Below are 20,343 nucleotides of genomic sequence, written 5' to 3'. Positions count from 1 at the left end.
CGTGACAGGTGCCGCGGAGCCGCGTGCGTCCGTCCACTTGGCTGTCTAGCGCCATCTGCCGCGCTCGGTCGCGCGTCGCACTCCGGGGACGCCGCAGGAGACGGTCGATGAAGACGAGAGACTCGAGCTTCTCGCGCGTCTCCCGTAATGCAAAACTCTCCGCTTTAAGGATCTAAAAAAAAGAAAAAAGAACGTTCGCCCCTCCGTTATTAAGTATCCGCCCCTCCGTTAGTAAGTATCCGCCTTGTTTTCCGCGATCTCCGCGTGTCGCGCGGGCGCGATTCGAGGGGCGGAACTTTCGCGAGCGGCTCGACTTCCGGGCGGAACTTTGTACACCGCTGCACAGCCGTCGGCTGAGCGCGCGCCGTCACGGGGTCTGTGGTTCGCACCTGCGGCGTGAGCCCTTCGCCGCCGTCGGGAGAATCAGGCAAGTGGTGTTAACTTTCTCCTAGAGCCCACGTGGGCGAGGTTTAGCAAGCTTGTTGCAGATACAATGTGGGATGACGGCCCCGTGTCAATCACGGCGGTGCCGCCGATTACACACGGTCGATTATTGAAGTGATCGATCGGTGCATCTCTTAACTGGTCGCGCACTTGTGCACAGCTGACCCCCCCCCCCGTTGTTCTGCGCCGCTTTGCACTAACTGTTTGCAGAATGGACGACGTGGTTATGGAGGACGACGACGACTGTCCAGAGTTGGTGCCCATCGATACGAGGTCTTCGTCGCCTGCTAAGCAGATACCCGTCACCGTCATTACTGGCTACCTCGGTAGGGGCACTGGCTGTAATTCTCGCCTCCTTAATGAGCTTACGCGATGATTCATTCGCACTTATGCGGTCACCTCTGTTGCGCTCACAGCAGCTCGCCGTTGAAAAGGACAGAGGGTCCGGAGCTGTTTGTTTAACTGTATCTCGTGTTGTCGTTCTAGACCAGGGGGTCCCCAATAGGTGGCCCCGCGGGCCACGTCCGGCCCGTGACTGGTTGATTTATGGTCCGCGAGAATTTTTGGAGAAATGCCAGAAAGAAGATTTTTTTATTTCCCTACCTAAAAAAAAAACTTAATTTTTTTTTGGAAATAAAAAATTGTTTCTTCCTTCTGGTATTTCTGCACATTTTGTTTGGGAACACTATTCCAAACATAATTTCAGCAATCAATCCAACAAGAAATGCTACCTTGTAACTATCAGTTCCACCCCGCATTTCCCCTTGTGGGCTAGTCCAGCCCCCCTCACTTGCGTATCGACACCAAAACAAACGAACAACATGCTGCTGGAGGTTGAGTGGCCCGTGGTTTTAAAAGTGGCCCCAAAAGTGGCCCGCTATGAAAAGTAATTGGGGACCCCTGTTCTAGACCAGTGTTTCTCAACCCAGTCCTCAAGGACCCCCTATCCTGCATATTTTCTTTGCAACCCTGAATTAGGTACCTGTTTGTAGTTATTCAACCAATCAGCAATGAGTTTTGTCAGACGTTGCACACCTTGCATAATTAAGTGCTGCGAGATGATTGGTCGAGTAAGTACAAGCAGGGCTACCTATGCAGGGTTACAATGAAAATCTGCAGGATAGGGTTTCCTTGAGGACTGGGTTGAGAAACGCTGTTCTAGAACAATGTAATGTGGTTGGTGTTGGTGGTTTGAAGTTACTGTTGCCATCACTTATTGAAATACTTCTACCTCAGGTGCTGGGAAGACGACACTTTTGAACTACATACTTACAGAGCAACACAGCAAACGAATCGCTGTAATCCTTAATGAATTTGGAGAAGGTAAGCCTTGTGCTGTCCTTTTTTGGGGGATAAAATCTTGTTTGTTTTACTTGGTGGGTAGATACATCTGCACAGTGTGTGGTATCTGTGTCTCGCTGCTTTAGCCAGACAAACATGGACTATAGGAGGGCTTCCTTGCAACGTCATCACAGAGATGCGTGCGCAGCTAGGGGGCAGAAAGCAGCTACAGCAGCGCGGAGATTTTAACCGAGACAGAGCTCAGATACAGCAGGGATGACGTGCAATAAACTGCACAAACCGCCAAAAGGATGGGTGGAAAATGTTCAGCGTTTTCATTGTTGAACCGCTTTGGTAGCTCTCAAAAGATTATGCATCTCATAATCTTTTGGGAGCTACCAAAGCGGTTTTGCCCCTGGCTGCACACGCACCCAGTACTGTTTGTAAACAGGAAACCCCCATCTATAAATAATGAGCGACTAGAAGTTCAGTTGTTTTGTCCCACCTGGCAGCTAGAGAGCAGCAAAGTAGCACTATGCACAAACCAATGAAGCTTGAGTTCTGAACCGGTTAGGGCTTTTGTCGGGGTCAGGTTGCTTGACGCAGTTGTTAAAGAGCGATCATTCAATTAAAAGCTCGTGTTAGTTTTGTCCTAAATTTTTATAACTTAAAAAAAAAAAATCGAGGAAAAGGTATGAGTTTGAATATGGAGACCATACCCATCAGAGAATATCGCTCAGCTCCTGGCCCAGGATCTTGTCAATCTCTTGTTTAGACTATTGCCATGAAGCAGTTCTCACTGGTCTCTCAGCCCCCATAACCTTACAGCTGTAAAGGATGATGTTACATGTTTGGTTTTCAAACTGCCAAGCTGCACACGTGTCTCTCCTCTCTGTGTATCCTTACACTGGCTGTCTGTTACTTACCCCATGAAGTTCAAAATCTTGCTGTTGGATTTCTGGGCAGTTCAAGGAACTGCACTGGCCTACCTACATTCCATTCTTTTATATATGTATATATATATGTGTGTGTGTATAAAATACATTTTATTTGTGGGCACCTTTCAGAGCACTCAAGGACACCTTACAGAACATAGTTAAAAAAACAAAACAAGCAGCACTGTATCAGACAGCATAAAATCAAAACAAAGCAGGGTAGACAATAAAAAGTTAATATCAAATCAAAATCAAATCAATTTTATTTGTATAGCCCAATATCACAAATTACAAATTTGCCTCAGTGGGCTTAACAGCAACGCAACATCCAGTCCTTAGACCCTCTCATCGGATAAGGAAAAACTCCCTAAAAAAGCCCTTTAACAGGGAGAAAAAATAGGAAGAAACCTCAGGGAGAGCAACAGAGGAGGGATCTCTCTCCCAACAGATAAGTATAAAATCATCATCTGCACAAAACTCAATGAAGCGTGGATCAGACTGAATATGCCAGTTTGAAAAGGTAAGTTTTGAGATGGGATTTGAAGGTTGAAAGAGAGTCAATGTCACGAAGGTCTTGTGGGAGAGAGTTATATAGGCGGGGGGGGGGGGGTATGCAGAATGACTGAAGGCTCTAGACCCCACGGAAGTCAAGCGGGCCGATGGTGTAGTGAGTTGGAGAGCAGAAGAGGATCTGAGAATGTGGGAGGGTGTGTGGATATGAAGGAGTTCAGAAAGATATGAAGGGGCTAGGTTATTAAAGAGCCTTAAAGGTGAGAAGCAGGATCTTGAAGTCAATACGGTATTTAACAGGGAGCCAATGGAGTTGGTGAAGAACAGGAGCAATGATACGGGAAGCTGAATTTTGGACCAATTGAAGTTTATGAAGACACTTGAGGGGAAGACCAAAGAGGATAGAATTGCGGTCGTCAGTATGGGATGTAACCAGGGTGTGAACGAGTAGGGCGGTGCTGTTAGGTGTAAGTGAAGAGCGAAGACAATTAATATTGCGTAGGTTTAAGTATGCAGACCGAGTAACATTGTTGATGTGAGCTTCAAAAGATAATGTGTTGTCGAAGGTGACACCCAGACTCTTAACCTGAGGCGATGGAGGAACTATAGAATTGTCAATAGTTAGGGAAAAATTACGAGGTTTAGCCAAAGTAGATTTAGTGCCTACTAAGAGGACCTCGGTTTTATCACTATTAAGTTTGAGGAAGTGGTTTGAAAACCAAGATTTAATTTCTAGTAAGCAGTCAGAAAGGGAAGTGGGTGGAAGAGTGGAGGTAGGGTTGGTGGATAGATAAAGCTGGGTGTCATCAGTGTAGCAGTGAAATATGTATAACTTCATTAAATGAAACACTTAACGGTAGGGAAAGTGCTCAACAAACAAGGAGCAAAATAATCCAGTGATTCAAGCAATTCTTTAATGGACATTACAAGCCTGTTTCATGTCATAAGCAATCATCAGCCGGCATGAAACAGGCTTGTACTGTCCATTAAAGAATTGCTGGACTCACTGGATTATATATATATACATATATACACACACACACTCTAAATCCAGACTTTTCTCTCACTTGGCCTCAAAGTGATGAGTCCCCGGCTTCTATCATTGCAACCAATTCATTCACTTTTTTCAAAAAAGGCCTAAAAATGTTCCTTTTCCAGGATGATGTTAAATTCATTAATGGCATGACTGTTGTAGCATAGCAGTCTATTCCATTACCTACCAAGTCAAGTCAAGTTAATTTTATTTGTATAGCCCAATCTGGTTTGAATCCCCCTGTTACCTCCGGCTTGGTCGGGCATCCCTACCGACACGATTGGCCCTGTCTGCGGGTGGGAAGCCGGATGTGGGTATGTGTCGTGGTCACTTCACTAGTACCTCCTCTGGTCGGTTGGGGCGCCTGTTCGGGGGGAAGGGGGAGCTGGGGGGGAATAACGTGATCCTCCCACGCGCTACGTTCCCCTGGTGAAACTCCTCACTGTCAGGTGAAAAGAAGCAGCTGGCAACTCCACATGTATCAGAGGAGGCATGTGGTAGTCTGCTGCCCTCCCGGGATCAGCAGAGGGGGTGGAGCAGCGACCGGGACAGCTTGGAAGAGTGGGGTAATTGCCCAAGTATAATTGGAGAGAAAAAGAGGGACCCCCCCCCCAAAAAAAGAACATTGTATTGATTTGTTGATTTGTGGCAGTGTGCAGCTAATTTGTGATTTGAATCCATTACTACTATTACTTCAACACCTGTGTTCTACCTATATGCACTACACATTTTGAATTGAACATTATATGTACTTTGGTCTATATGTATACCGATTTATGGCATTGTCCAATTTGTAATTCACATCTTCTATTGATAGTGTAACATCCAACTGGTGATCTACCTGGCTCTAATTGCACTTGACGTGCACTCATGACTATGAAATGAGGTTCTGTTTAGTGTTCTAAAATGCCTTTAGATCCACACAAATAAATCTGCCAACTTCTGACAAAAAAAAGTATCATGTGTTTTACAAAGTAATTTACAATTTTCTGCTACCAACTTCTCAATGTGTATCCTGTCGGGGCACATTGTCATGAAGGGCATCAAAACGTATTTAAAGCAAACACTTAATTTTTGTAAGAGGCAGCATTATGGCAAGTTTAGCGCAATGCCGCCTGTCTCTGTCTATGAACAGCCGTGGTTTAGATTGCATCGCCTCGTCCTCTCCTCTAGGCAGTGCCCTGGAGAAGTCTCTAGCTGTAAGCCAGGCGGGAGAGCTGTACGAGGAGTGGCTGGAGCTCAGAAATGGCTGCATCTGCTGTTCTGTCAAGTATGTAGTCAACTAAAGCACATTTGATATTTTCTCTATGTACTCAGTAATGTGTTTTTGGTTGTAATATGTTACTACTACTGTTAGAGATAATTGTTGCAGCTGTATATGGAAATAGATTATGGAAAACAATACGTGGTAATAAAGTCACATTTTTACATATTACCCAATGATCCAAGGTATCATACAAACGATGCATGATGCTGATTTTAATGGCACTATATTAAGTTCAAACTGCGTCGTCACTCACTTTTCGTTCCTTCATTTGTCAGGGACAACGGTCTCAAAGCCATAGAGAACTTGATGGAAAAGAAAGGGAAATTTGACTACATCTTACTGGAAACCACTGGGCTAGCCGATCCAGGTAATGCACATTTTTTCACAGATAAGTTATCAGACAAATGCTTTAAAGTTTCCTTCTATATTTACATGGAAATCCATTTAACTGTCAATTAAACAAGGGGTTTTCCAAGCACTGCACCTGTCCTGGATCCAAACCGATCTAAGGCAATTGCAAAACAAAAATTCGTCCCCAATTTAAAAAAAAAAATGGTATAAGACCATTGTTGTACTTCCAGAGCATCTCCAAGTCCCTGGGTATGCAGAACATAAGAGGCTAACTGCTGATAGCCTAGAATGAGTTAACCACTTGATCAGCTCACAGAGTATCCTCCAAGTCAGTTTGTGCATCAAAAAAACCTTTTAAAACCAAAGCGATCGATTCCCCTCCATCTTGTTTTGCCAAACCCTCAAGTTTTTTTTTCTGACGTTGACCAATCTGTCGATTTTAAAGCAACTCTGCGATATTTTTTATGACGAATTTTCCCATCATCGTCATCCACAGATGACTTAAGATTTAATCTGAATGCGATGTGATACAGGGAGAAAGTAGACCACTCTGACTTCCCTTTGCAAGCGGTCAAGCAAAAAGAGAATTTTACTTCTTTGATCAATGTCATGGAGTGTCATGGAAAGAAACCAACAGTGCTCCTTTACTTCTCTACATTAAAGGTCCTAAGCCTGGACTGTCCCTTCTTTATAGATGCTGTCCCCTAACATTACACAGAACAAATGATTTGTCCCAGTACTGGCCGCTGAAGAGGGAAACAGCGGTAAGGAAGCTATAAGGACAGGAGCAAAGGATTTTGAGCTAATCCTCTGACAAATAACGGCACGGTGGCCCAGTGGTTAGTGCTGTCGCCTCAGAGCAAGAAAGTCCTGGGTTCAAACCCTGGGGTTGTCCAACCTTGGGGGTCATCCCAGGTCATTCTCTGTGTGGAGTTTGCATGTTCTCCCCGTGTCTGCAGTGGGTTTTCTTCGGATGCTTTGGTTTCCCCCACCATCAAAAGAAACATGCATGGTAGGGTTTATACTTCTGTCTGTGCCCCTAACCAAGGCAATGGGAAAAGAACTGGAGTTGGTCCCCAGGTGCTGCATGAAGGCGGCAGCCCACTGCTCCTAGCTACACAGATCACAACTAGGATGGGTTAATTTGCAGTAACTGAATTTCCTCAAGGGGATAAATAAAGGAAACTTAGTAAATTGTGTTCTTTGGTTCTCTTTTAATCCAAAAATTCCAGAGCGGTATTTTGACACTAGTGGTATCTGCTAGGAATATTTAAGTGCACAAAACTAGTACTCAACTTCTGAAGCCTAAAATTTTATAACTCCGGTGGGCCTGTTCTGTGACAGAACCTATTTCGAAGGAATAACTGAAAAGCCCATTTTCCAGCAGGACAGACATAAAAGTTATCAGACAACCTGATTCTCAGTAGTATAAGATTGATAGTAGGCCATAATAGGACACACCCTGTGACAGCCTAGGATGGTTTGCTAAACGACAGGTGTCCAAAAGGAGAGACATAGCCAGCCACACACCGCTTGACCACACAGACAGAACCAACAGAGAGTGCTCAGGCTGGGACCTTCTCACTCTTGTGCCATGTCATTGGCCGAGATGGCCTTGTTATTGACAATGACAGGGCTGTCATTGGTCCAGACAGTGTTGTCAATCATGTAGCTCTCAAGGGGCTTCCCTTACCATTTAGGAAAAAAAACTGGATGAGTTACGTGAGGGATGCCACACAAACGCTGTTTTCATTACTTGCCTATTAAATATTTACAATGCTTTCTTATTTTCGTTTGACGATTTGACAGAAGTGCATTATGTGAACAAGCTGAAGCCGGCATTGGTGATACAAGGTCTTGGAATAACCTATCTCCACAAGAATGTGGAAACAAACTAAATGTACCAATGGGAAATAAACAATTGAAAGTCTCTGGTATTGATTTTATCTGGTTCAAAGAGTTCAACTAGAATTTATGCATATACTGTCACTGGCTGAGAAAATGTGTTACACTTTAACTATGAGGAATTTAGATGTCACTTAAAAAATAAGTATAATTAAAAATCGTTTTTATCTTTAAAGTTGCAGTAAAATCTCTTTATTTTGAATGAAATTAAGATTTTTGAATATCAAAACTATGGTGGTACATTGAAGTATTGTCCTAAAGCATATTGAACGTGCAGGACAGTAAATGCATCATGCACTTGCGTTCCTAAAGTCAGAGTGTATTCACATTGGCTGCTTGAATATAATTTTGATAGTTGTGTTCAATTAGTGGAGTTTTGTCCACTATTGCTATGCATTAAATTGCTCTTTCCCTATGTCCAAGGCTCAGATTTCAGTGTCTGGTTTCCAGTAGAACCATCTCTTGTAGTCAAGCATATTCACCATTCTGCATAACATGCCAGGGGATTGTGTTTTTACATTTCATGCTCTATGCCGACAATAGTTCCTATAGGTGAATGGTTGAGGATTCCTTAAGTAAATTAATGGAAGCATTTTTCTAAAATATTCAGCGGCCTCTTTTTATTTTCTGATGATATTGCCTTTTGGCAGCACAGTGGTTAGTGCGGTCGCCTCACAGCAAGAAGGTCCTGGGTTCGAGCCCCGGGGTTGTCCAACCTTGGGGATCATCCCAGGTCGTCCTCTGTGCGGAGTTTGCATGTTCTCCCCGTGTCCGCTTGGGTTTCCTCCGGGTGCTCCGGTTTCCTCCAACAGTCCAAAGACATGTAGGTCAGGTGAATTGGCTGTACTAAATTGTCCCTAAGTGTGAATGTGTGTTTGTGTGTGTCGGCCCTGTGATGGACTGGCAACGTGTCCAGGGTGTCTCCCCGCTTGCCGCCCAATGACTGCTGGGATAGGCTCCAGCATCCCGCGACCCGAATTCGGATAAGCGGCTTGGATAATGGATGGATGTTGCCTTTCCTGATGCCTGTGTGAACATTTTAGATGTGTATACATTTGATACTTGACATGGCTCACTCATAATTTTCCATCTAACACATCTTTTTGTCTGTTCCTCTGACAGGTGCCGTAGCTTCAATGTTCTGGATCGATGCTGAACTTGGCAGTGACATCTATTTAGATGGTAAGAGATTTGTAATGACACAGTGTCATGTCTTATTAATCTTTTTTGTGTGTGTGTGTATATATGTTTTACTGCTGTGTAAATGTACGATTAATTTTGTCACGTATGTGTTTGTGTGTGTGTTTTTTCTTTATGTTTTCATTAGGGTGTGTTGGTCTTTGTGTGGAAGGCTTGTGTTTTGGAACACACAGGGTGCTTTATCTTCTTCTCCAAATTGAATGCTCAGCTGTCTGTGCTGTTGTGACAGACTTGCTGGCCAAAAGTAGACTCTGAGTGTCTCCGAGAAAGTGGCTTAGACTAACGGACTAAGCTAAACATTAAAAGGCTACTGTGCTGCCCAGAAGAACGTGAACATGCTGTTGTTTTTCTCGACTCACTTATTGTAAATACATTCGTTTATGCATTCACAGGCATTGTCACTGTCATCGACGCCAAGTACGGATTGCAGGTATGTCCTGAGCAAAGTTGTATTCTTCATTTTGGAATTGTCAGGTTTTAGGCCAGTTTCTAGTGTTGTCACACATTTCCATGCAACAAACACAATTTGTATTCTAGTTGTAAAGTTGAAGCAACAGTAAGCTGCTGAACTTGTGATAGCTTTGTTTTAAACTACCCCCTGGCATGTAACACACACACACAAAAACAGACACACACACACACACACGTCCTGCCCTCCCTTGTGCAATAGCATTTAGGAGGAACAGGGCAAGTGACACCTTGGGTAATGGGCTCTAATTTGGAGGTGTCATGCTTGGTGAGGTGACACATTTCTTGGCCTGGGTGTCCTCACGCGTAGTGGGAGCGCGAGAGAGCAGGAGATGGTGAGGAGGGGGATGATGTCAGAGAGGGGTTGATTTAAAGTGAAGCAGTAAGTAATATCAGAGATGGAATCATGTGTAATAGGGCTGTCACAACCACTCGCCTAGCCTTCACCTCATCCATCCTACGGGACGCCCGTCTGACTGAGGGGTTTCAGGACCACTTGAGCCCTCAGCCTCATACCCACTGCAAGCCCTTTGTCTCTAGCTACAGGGTTTAGTTTTTTCTCCTTTTTTTTTTTCATTTTCATCTGTCTTTCCTTCTCATATGAAGCTGCTGAGAGTCAAGCATTGACAAGACTGATGCCAGGTTGACGTTTCAGGGTCAGGATCCTGGATCACATTTCCTGCTCTCTGTTTTTACATATTAAACTGTAGAGGGACACTCATGTCAGTCCATCTCTGGTGCCACCACGGGAGACAAACAGAAAATGGAAAAGATGCTCTCTTGTGGTTTCAAATGTTTTGTAAATCAGTCAAATTCCAGAGATTGAACATAGTAGATACACGTATTTTTTTTCTATTTTTCTATTTATATCACTTTTTGTGTCATCTGTGAAGTTAAACATCAGGGAATATAATTGGGTGTTTTTAGGTAAAGTTTTACAAGAATAAAAAAGGCCGCAGGTTAAGTTCCATCACTGTTTTCTTTTTCTTTCAACTTATTTGGTTGACTGTGTAACTGGAGTCCACTCTCTCTTCCCTGTAGCATTTAACAGAGGAAAAACCAGATGGGTTGGTCAACGAAGCAGCCAGGTATTTACTTCCTGTCAGACTGCCTGCGTGTCTAACTGGTTGTCTGGCTGCTCATTTATCTGTCTCTCTATCCATCTGAAGGCATCGGTGCACTTCCTGCAGGATCAAAATATCAAAAATCACCCCACGGTCAAATCTATTGTCACATGAAAGTATTTGTGTACTTTGTGTAGGCTCATATTGTGTGTTTGCCACAATGGCCAGCATGGTGATGTGCAAAAAGGCAATAAAACGTACAAAAGGAGTTGGGGTGCCTGTCTGATGTGGCACCACAAGCAATCATGTGACATGGAAAGGATCCCATACAAAAACTCAACCAGTTGGGCCAGCAAGCCTGTGCACATTGTGGAGGAAAAGCCAACTTCTCCGTCTTCACAACTGTGTCCTCTTGCCTTTACAAGCTGAGAGGAATGTGTTGCTGCAGCAAGTGTACCGACACTTCCATTGTCTGTCCCTGCATCTGTTTTTCTCTTCTTCTTCTTGTTTCACAAATACACAGTGCACAAAGACCAGTCATAAGCCTTTTCAGTCTTGTGTCTTTGCTTGTGTTTTCACCTCTGAACTAAACAGTGATCAGCCCCCATTTGCCTTTGGCATGCATTTCCTTCTGACACACACCCATGTACACACATTCAACCATGAACACCCAAACACACATTGGAGATGCTATGTTATTCTGCATTGGATTCAATCTCCGGCACGAATGGATGGCGTAGGTTGTATACTCAGTGGGTATGAAGAAAATAAGGATGTCTTTATGTAGCCGATCTATTGTTTATACTCCGGATCTCAATTTGTATGGGCTTTAAGTGTGAGTTTCCAAATACTCTTATCAAAAGGTATTGTGAATACTGTGATATTTACTGCGAGGAGCATAGCTGTGTGATTAAGCTTTCTATATATTCGAATCTAATGTCACCTCAGACAGGTTGCCCTCGCTGACCTGACCATAATCAACAAGACGGATCTGGTGGCTGAAGAGGAACTTGTTCATCTCAGGGACACTCTCAGGTCAGCATCACATGTTTAACTGCGTCGCTTAGACAAAGTTGAGTGGTTGCCACTGCTTTATCTATTTACTTTATCTTTTTCCATAACGTGAGGCCTCTGTTATGCCTGGAAGCATGGCTTCAGTGGATGCGGAAGGTCTGATGTAGGGGTTGAAATGTACTACCAGTGACCAGTTTGTTCTGTCACTCCAGGTCTATAAACGGTCTTGTCAAGATCCTCGAAACCCAGAAATCAAGGTGAGTTCAGTTTTACTTCAGACTGAATAATCTGTATTTATTTTTTTCTATTTGTGTAGTGAGATAATACACATTTTCCTGGATTTTATTTCATGCTTCATTTTATAACACAGAAGACCCTCCTTTTTGCATGCTGTAGCTGCTCAGATCTTTGTATCAAAGCCTTTTGATAAACACACACACACACACACACACACACACACACACACACACACACACACACACCAGTCCCCCCCTGAGCAAACATCAAACCTCCACACAGTGGTGTTCAGTTACTTACAAATCTTTGCCCGTTGACTCCCTGACTGTTTCTTTTAGCCAGATGAGTCGTGTCGTCGCGTATGTTTGCATGTGCATGTTAGTTTTGTGGTGTGTGCTTTGTTGTGTGCTGTGCACACCTACTTTTCAGCGTTTTAACACAAGCGGCGCTCGTAGTTTGTATCAAAGGCTGGGTGTGTGTTCAGCCTTTTTCTGCCCCCCAGAGAGTTCAGACCAGGGCGAGCAGATGAAAGACACCATGCAGCAAGGGGTTAAACAGAAAAAATATTCCCACATCTTTTTGCAGTGGTCGTAGATCAGGGGTTGTTCAGCAATTCACTCTTGAGGTTTTGCTGCCAGCACAGCATTGACTCAAGTCACTGAACTTGCCTTAATGTTATTTGTGGCTATCACACAGCAGTTAGAAATGAATGCCGCAGAGTCTTCCTGCTTCAGTTTTAACAAATATGTGTATGTACAATTTTAAATTACTAACAATAATTAATAAACTGGGAAGGCGTGAATGCATGGGTGATTTTCTTTTACAGGGTGGACCTGTCTGAGGTTTTAGATCTACATTCCTTCGACAACAAGGATGTTGCAAAGTGAGTATCATAATTGCTGCCTGGGTCCTACTAAACTTTTATCTGTCCAGAGAGATGTTTAATTAATTATTCTCATTTCTTCCATTTTATTGTCTGTTGTATTTTGCCAGCAAGAACGACTTATCTCTATGCTAGTTTGCCTGTGCACCCTAGGAGGCTTTGATACCTTTGTTTACCATGTTTGGCTCTAATTAAGACGCTCTTCTATAGATCGCCCCTTCATCACACCAGTGGGAGGTCCCATATTGCAACCCCTGTAGAAACTCAATCTGATGAATGGAATCGGTGTTCATCCCCGCGTGCGAATAAAAGGGGCAGCGGTGTAAAAACTCTTAAATGCCCCCGGCCAGTGTCTCCGAGGCCAGCTGCAGAGGATTAGAGCTGTGTGTGTCCACTGGCTCCCGAGGAGTCTCCCTTGCCCCAAAACGGATAGCTTCTTTCGCTTGACTTTTCAGAGCGCAGGCCCCTCCTCCCAAGAACCCACGCTGGCTGTTTGAAGCGGCCCCCCGCTAGTCCGCCTGTGTGGCATTAACAGCACACAGGGCTCAAGCTGCTGGACACAACATTTAGCCTCCTTGTGAGGTCATGGAAAAGGTGGGGAGGGGGGTGGTCTAGGAGGTCTAGTGGAGAGCAAAAGCGGTATAGAGTTTATTGTTTGGAGGGGTGGTATGGGGTAAGTTTTTAAGAATTCCATAGCTTTTTTTTTTAAAATTATTATTAAAAAGAGGAAACGGCATGACAAAGCGGGACATAGGGACAAGTTTGTATACATTTGTTACAGATAAAGGTTTACTATGGAAAAAATTGAGCGTCAGAAAATCAGCGGCCACAATACCAATGACTCCATCATTACTCAAAGAGCACACACACAGAACCCCTGCACCAATATTTAAATGCAGTTTCATCTAACTGAATAGTAAATCATGCAAGGCAGTTAATGCAACATGGTTATCTTTTGAGCCTCTTAGCTGGCAGTGAGCTTGTTAAGTGAAATGAGGCTGAAAAAACATGTCTGATGTTTGATAATCCCCGTCCTCTTTCCAACAGTTTAGGGGAGAAGCTCCTACTTGTAAAAAACACAAGGCCGCATCTTGACAAGGTATCTTTTTTCTCTCTCTCTCTCTTTTAACTTACTGTGAACATAACACTTATTTCCCTTATCTTCTGTATATCTTAGCATTTACCTTCTGTAAATCTGTTTGTAATGTGTTTGTATCTTAGCATTTACATTGTATTCATTTTAACAAACTACTACCCACAATGGGAGGGATATGCATTCTGCAGAAGCTTAAATTGCACCTTTCATTGCCCCGAGTCATGACACTCTAGTGAAAACTCCCCACCCCGCTTCAGTTCTTGTCTCGGGACCAACCTGAGGCTTTTGATGTTTTCTCATTACACTACAAATAGGCCCGGGCCATATACAGTATATGCATTGAATCACTCTTAAGTCTTGGCATTGGCTAGACTGACATGAGTCCTTGCTAAATGCAATGTCATTACAGTTATACGAGATTAAAACAAACTACCAGTAATTGCTTGATGCGGTGCATGCAAACTGCTGTTTCGTATTTAAGCTTGCACAAGGATGTAGGCGAGGATTGATATGCTATTCGCTGTACTGCTTCAAGAATAGATACCGTGGACCAGCTACACAGATGTGTAAATACGTAGAATAGCTTTTCAGTGACTACACAGCTGAGAAAGTCATTCAGTCCTGGATTATTCTTATGCTATATCCTTATATCCTTGAATAGTTCCTAGTTCCAGCGCTCATTAGACCTGGCAACTTCTCACGCCAAAAAAGCAACAAAAAAATCAACATATTACGGTCTTTACGTTTGCATTATACCCATGTACTTTCATCACAGGATGAGGGGGTTGTTTGTGTGTGGTGTGGGTAAATGAATAGTATTGTTGTCTGCCTCCCCCAGGTTCCCTTTCCCGCGCGAAGCTCGGCCTTCCCCTTCCACACACACCCCCCTCTTCCCGTGTTGCTCTTTTCATGTAAATGAGAATGCCGTTTTTCTGTTGTTATACCAAATGAAAAGGGAAGTGTGTAATCTTAACACTTTGTCACAAAACCCCAAATATCTGCAAAGTGGCCCTTTAAATGGTGTGAGGAAGTTGGGAGAGGAGGGAGCGTGTGTGAGCGAGGGAGCGCGGTAGTAAGATAAAGAGGATAAAGAGGAGTGGCAGTGCTGGCTTTCAGGTGCCCGGCACAGTTGTGCTTTTTGACACGTTCATTAACAAAGTCATCCATCCATGGTGGTACACAACCCACTACATATATATGGATGTAACATTTATACTTTTGCCGCATTCGGTGAAATCACAGTTATGATAATTCAGAATATATCAGATACATGCATTTACACAACCTTCAGTTTGTTACTCACACTGAAAGAAATGAATATTTTGATTATATTGATTAATGATTATAATGATATATCTTCTTCTTCTTCTTTTGGCTTGCTCCCTGTTTCCCAGGGGTCACCACAGTGAATCTGATAGTTTCCATCGGTACCCTGTGAGGGCACAGCACCGATGGCGGTCCTTGTCAAACCGCATAATGATTTAGCTAAATTTTACATCGGATGCCCTTCCTGACACAACCATAATGATATATGATATATATATATATATATATCAACACAGATACAGGAAAAAAGATTAGCAGCTGATGAGTGCGAGACGCACGAAACAGGCCTGTACTGCGATGTATTAAAATCTTTTTTCCTGTATCCGTGTTGATATTCCGCTCCTCATTTGTCGAGCACTCACAACACCATTGATGGTTTCGGAAAAAGACGCTATATATATATATATATATATATTCCGCTCCTCATTTGTCGAGCACTCTCACCAACACCATTGATGGTTTCTGGAAAAAAACGCTATAAATGCATAATTATAAATACATATATATTTTATATATATATATATAAGTATTCTGATTAAAAACCTGACAGTAGTCAGTGTGAAAATACATGTCATTTGCAGCATGTTCTTAATATTTCACTAATGTAACAAGGGACGTCATGCGCAAGTGTCGCTAAGTGTAAAAGAAGGGAAGACGCTGAAACTGGGCCAACATGTAATCAATTCAACCATCGTGTAATGTTTCAAAGAAATGGCAAATTGATAAATGCCTAATTTGGAGTGATTATTTCTCCAATTGAATGCATGAAAAGGTTTTTTTTTTCTAATGCTAATTGATAGGTTTAATCCCCATGCATGTTTTGTATTTGTTTACTTTCATTTATCCTCCTCAGAGTATTGTGACGGTGACCTTTGAAGTGGCTGCAGATCTATCGGAAGACGTTTTGAATGTATTCATCCAGGTAATACACACTTCAGTCTGCTGCACTACATAGCAATCATTTGTATTGAGCTCGCTGGTCCTAATTAGCATTTAACTTACACTGACCTCGGGAAGGTGAACACCTTTTCCACTCTTTCAGGACCTTCTGTGGGAAAAGATGTTCCAGAACAAAGAGGGGCAGCCCATGACCGTTATTCGGTTAAAGGTACCCTAGAGCTATAGCTCACCCAGCAGTGATCAAAGACGGCCATTTTATTATCTGTATTAATCGGTTTCAACTGCCGCCTTCAGTTTAGGTTAATGTGTGTGTGTGTGTGTGTGTGTGTGTGTGTGTGTGTGTGTGTGTGTGTGTGTGTGTGTGTTGTCAGGGTTTAATATCAATTGCAGGTAAATCCCATCAGGTGATGCTGCAGGGGGTCCATGAGTTGTATGAGCTAGATGAGACTCCACAGCTGTGGGGGCAGGAGCCACGGGTCAACCGACTAGTATTTATAGGTAAACGTACACAATACACACTCTCAAGGTGTTATTTTGAATGTTTACTAGCGTTCTCATCGTACACACCCACACTACGTTGGAGCGTGAACTTAAGAGATAAAGGATGAACCGTCCCAGTGCCTTGCATCCAGAAAGTCTGTTTGGAGTAAATTGACCTTGATGAGCCTGACCAAAAAAATATGAAATAATGAAATTATATGATTAATGTCGACTTGTAAATTGAGTAACGCACAATCTAAACGAAGTATAGCGCCATGACTGGTTTTTTTTACCCCTCAAGTAAACTCCTTTGACAGGCCCTCCAGTGTGATTCTAATAATGCCTCTCATCCATGTACTAGGCTCTCCAACAGCCAATGATTTTTTTAAATTTTTTACTGAATAATAGAATATGTTTCTTTTCTAACTTATGAATGAATCGGTACTTGAATTCTACAGTTGGTCAACCCCAGAGGGAAATGCCATACGTGTAGATGGACACCATACTTTGCAATTCACTGTCTTAGAAGATGTGTGTGTGTGTGTGTCTGTGTGTGCACGTGTGCGTGCATTTTCAGATGTGTGCGTACATTCGGTCAGTTCTGTGTTTGTGTGTCTTGTTGCTTGTTTGATTGGCTTACTGTTTCTCTTTCTGTAGGTAGAAACTTGGACCGAGACGTTCTGCTGGAGCGGTTTGTCTCCACAGTGGTGCAAAGAGGGCAAAGAAATTAGGCTCCTTCTGACGTGGCAAACTCTTCCAGCCGATCCCACACCCATAGGTGTTGCTGGGACCTGCAACAAACCAAGGACTAGGGTAGAGGGTTTCATGCCGGTGTTTGTTCTTGAAACTAGGCTAGGGTTAGTCCAAGGGTGGCTGAAGTAGTTCTGAGATTTTTTTTTCCGTCTTTTTATCCATGACTTAAATTGTAAAGTGGACTTGAAACAACATAACAGCTCTAAAACCGTCAGGGTCAGCAACTGCAAGAGTTTTCAGAAGGTTTGAACAATAGTCTGAAAAATTGACATTGCTGTTCTTGTTTTTTTCCTGACATGTATTGAGGTGTAATGTAAGCAGAGAGTCTGAAATGTGCATTGAGGTTGAAAAACCAAGAAAGTCAGAAACCCCCCCCACCCCCGGGCTGTGAATTATTGATTAGGCCGTGTGATGGCCTGGCGGCCTGTCCAGGGCATCTCCCCACCTGCCGCCCAGTGACTGCTGGGATAGGCTGCAGCATCCCCACGACCCTGAGAGCAGGATAAGCGGTTTGGATAATAGAATGGAGTGGAACTTCAAGCTCCATCCCAGTGCTTTTCTATTCCTTCTCTACCTGAGCTTATGGCTGACTAGTTAGTGTTTTAGGAAAAGAGCATCTTAGCCTTTTTTAGTAGGGATCCTGCCTCTCCTATGGACCATTAGTCCGTATAGGAGGTGTGTGCAAGAATTTACACATAGTGCTGCACGATTAATCTCATTGTAATTGCGATGCCAGCCTGTGCAATTAGAGACTGCGATTTAAATAATAAAACATGCACGTGTGAACGTCAGTTTGTGTGCAATCTGCATATCTACGCCCATAATTAAGCGATGACCAATCAGTGTCTGTTTAGGCAGTGAAGCATGTGCAGTCTAAGGTCGCATACTAACCAGTGTGCTGTGTGCAGACCAGAAAAAAGGCAGCAATGGATACCGATGACAACGAGCGGGCTAAACGCTGATGAACTGGTGGCACGAAAAAAAAAGCGACCTCTGAAAAAGAGCGATATTTTGGATTCAAGCTCAGCGACGTCGAGCAGAAAGCGCTACTCTGTAAAACATGCAAAATGAAAGCCGCTACACGTCGCGGCAACACAAATTTGTATTATTTGTATATGTATAAATTGGTTTATTATATCGCAAATCACGATATTGTCCACAATAATCGCAATATGACGTTTTCCGCCAAATTGTGCAGCACTAATTTTACACATGTAAAATATGCGAAGACACCATAATTCAACGAGGCTTTGGAGATTTACACGCATTTTAAAATCTGGTACAAAATTATGTCATGAAAAGGGCGGTTTTTTTTCTTACCTTTTGATAATTTTCTTTTTGCTTTTAAGTTATTTAAAATAAAACATTTAAACAATGTTTTTTGTGTGCCTTTTCTGATATAGTGTGTGTTTAATTAGTGCTAAAATAATTAAGTTTTTTTTTTTGGTTTGTTGCAATAGACAAATCCAGACTGTCAGCATAACAATGGAGACGGGGGGGCCATCTGTTAAACTAGTGTGGTAAAGACCCAAACACACCATTATCTCAGCTTTCTTTATTCTGGCGGGTCAGACGTCGAAAAACGGCATCACAAACACGACCTTCCCCAGAGTCAAAACAAAAGTTTAAGAGTCTTCAATGAACTTAATTTCAGATACATGGTAACACGTCTCAGAATTTGTTCCATTGATAAATAGTAATAACTATCGTGTGTGTTATCTTCGTTACATGTTTAATACCTGTCTGCGAATGTTCTCGTTCATCCAGGTCGTGGTTATCCAAAGGAGTTGAATCGAGTGCAACTGGACTTGGTATATATCCGTGAAGACGTTTCGCCTCTCATCCAAGAGGCTCAAAATATCTGAGTCTCATCACCAGCCCGTCAGACTATCTTGGTCTAGTCCAGTGTTTCTCAACCCAGTCCTCAAGGACCCCCTATCCTGCATATTTTCTTTGCAACCCTGAATAGGTACCTGTTTGTAGTTATTCAACCAATCAGCAATGAATTTTGTCAGATGTTGCACACCTTGCATAATTAAGTGATGCGAGATGATTGGTCGAGTAAGTACAAGCAGGGCTACCTATGCAGGGTTACAATGAAAGTCTGCAGGATAGGGGTTCCTTGAGGACTGGGTTGAGAAACACTGGTCTAGTCAGAAAGGCACGAACCGAGGAAGCCTCTTGGACGAGAGGCGAAACGTCTTCACGGCTATATACCAAGTCCAGTTGCACTCGATTCAACTCCTTTGGATGTTTAATACCTGTGACGTATAGTAGCTGTGAAGAAAACGTACGGCGTTAGGAGTCATCTGGTCATTATGGATTTGTTTCTTTATGCCCGTGTTGCCGTGTGGCTGCATCTTGGAGGAGGTTGTGTGATGACACGCATTGTGTGCAGGGGCGGATCTACAGGGTGGCAAGGGGGTGGCAGCTGCCACCTCTGGGACACAGTCTTGCCACCCCATTTATAAATCAGATAATATGTTTTTAAAGTATATTTTATGCACATGCATGGTGAGGGTCAATGAGACCTGCACCAAACTCGTCTCAAACAGAAGTCGCCGATTTAGAATCCCCCCTCCCCCTCACAGGCGCGGATCTACAGGGTGGCAAAGGGGTGGCAGCTGCCACCTCTGGGACACAGTCTTGCCACCCCTTTGCCACCCCAGGAAAAAATCTCTAGATCCACCACTGACTGTGTGTCAGGAGACGGACGTGTGCCGTCACGCGACACATCGTATGCAGAGGTCTTGCAGAGGCCCTGAGTCTCATTTCCCATGGCCTGTGTTTCTGAGGAAAGCAGCACTTGTGTTGCTGGCTCTTGTTAGACCTGGTGGTCCCTGTTGCACGCAGGAGTGTGTGTCTATAGGTCGACTGTCTCTAAACACCGAGGGGCTAAACGTGTGACACTCCTTCGTTTCGCTGAACTATAAGACACCGGGCCCCTCTCTCGGGGAGGGACGGCTCCTTTTGACCTCACAGTGTTTCTCCCCAGTATGTTGTGTGCACCATAGTGTAATCCTCACTGTGTGGTGTTTTATTTCATGGGTCCTGACCTGTGCAGGCAATTTCTGCAACACAGCTCGCTAATGTGTGCGCGAGTATGAGCGCTCATCTGACCGTGAAGCCTAAAGGCAGGGGGGGCAGAGTAAGTCTGCGCCAGGCTCCGGCCGCTTCTCCGTTTTTCGTGCTGGGG

At 43.5% G+C, this 20,343-nt stretch overlaps 1 protein-coding gene across 3 annotated transcripts; it reads left to right on the top strand.

The window, feature by feature from the left end:
- Positions 1-297: 297 nt before the first annotated feature.
- On the top strand, positions 298-18,518 carry cbwd (COBW domain containing). 3 transcript variants are annotated; one of them, XM_056295387.1, is made up of 16 exons: positions 298-427; positions 655-770; positions 1,681-1,767; positions 5,377-5,473; positions 5,746-5,837; positions 8,849-8,908; positions 9,319-9,356; positions 10,436-10,482; positions 11,407-11,493; positions 11,685-11,729; positions 12,536-12,592; positions 13,640-13,691; positions 15,868-15,936; positions 16,057-16,122; positions 16,286-16,412; positions 17,056-18,518. In XM_056295387.1, the coding sequence occupies exons 2-16, from the start codon at positions 656-658 to the stop codon at positions 17,274-17,276; spliced, it is 1,260 nt and encodes a 419-aa protein (XP_056151362.1). In that variant the 5' UTR covers positions 298-427; position 655; the 3' UTR covers positions 17,277-18,518. The 3 variants fall into 3 exon arrangements, with proteins under 3 accessions (XP_056151362.1, XP_056151370.1, XP_056151375.1); XM_056295395.1 differs by having other exon boundaries at positions 17,052-17,276; XM_056295400.1 differs by lacking the exons at positions 13,640-13,691; positions 15,868-15,936; positions 16,057-16,122; positions 16,286-16,412; positions 17,056-18,518 and adding an exon at positions 12,803-13,056.
- Positions 18,519-20,343: the final 1,825 nt, after the last annotated feature.

The sequence above is a fragment of the Lampris incognitus genome, chromosome 1, assembly GCF_029633865.1.
Source record: "Lampris incognitus isolate fLamInc1 chromosome 1, fLamInc1.hap2, whole genome shotgun sequence".
Classification (NCBI taxonomy): Eukaryota; Metazoa; Chordata; class Actinopteri; order Lampriformes; family Lampridae; genus Lampris; species Lampris incognitus.
Note: the sequence above shows the minus strand (reverse complement) of the source record. Positions and strands in the feature narration are given on the sequence as shown.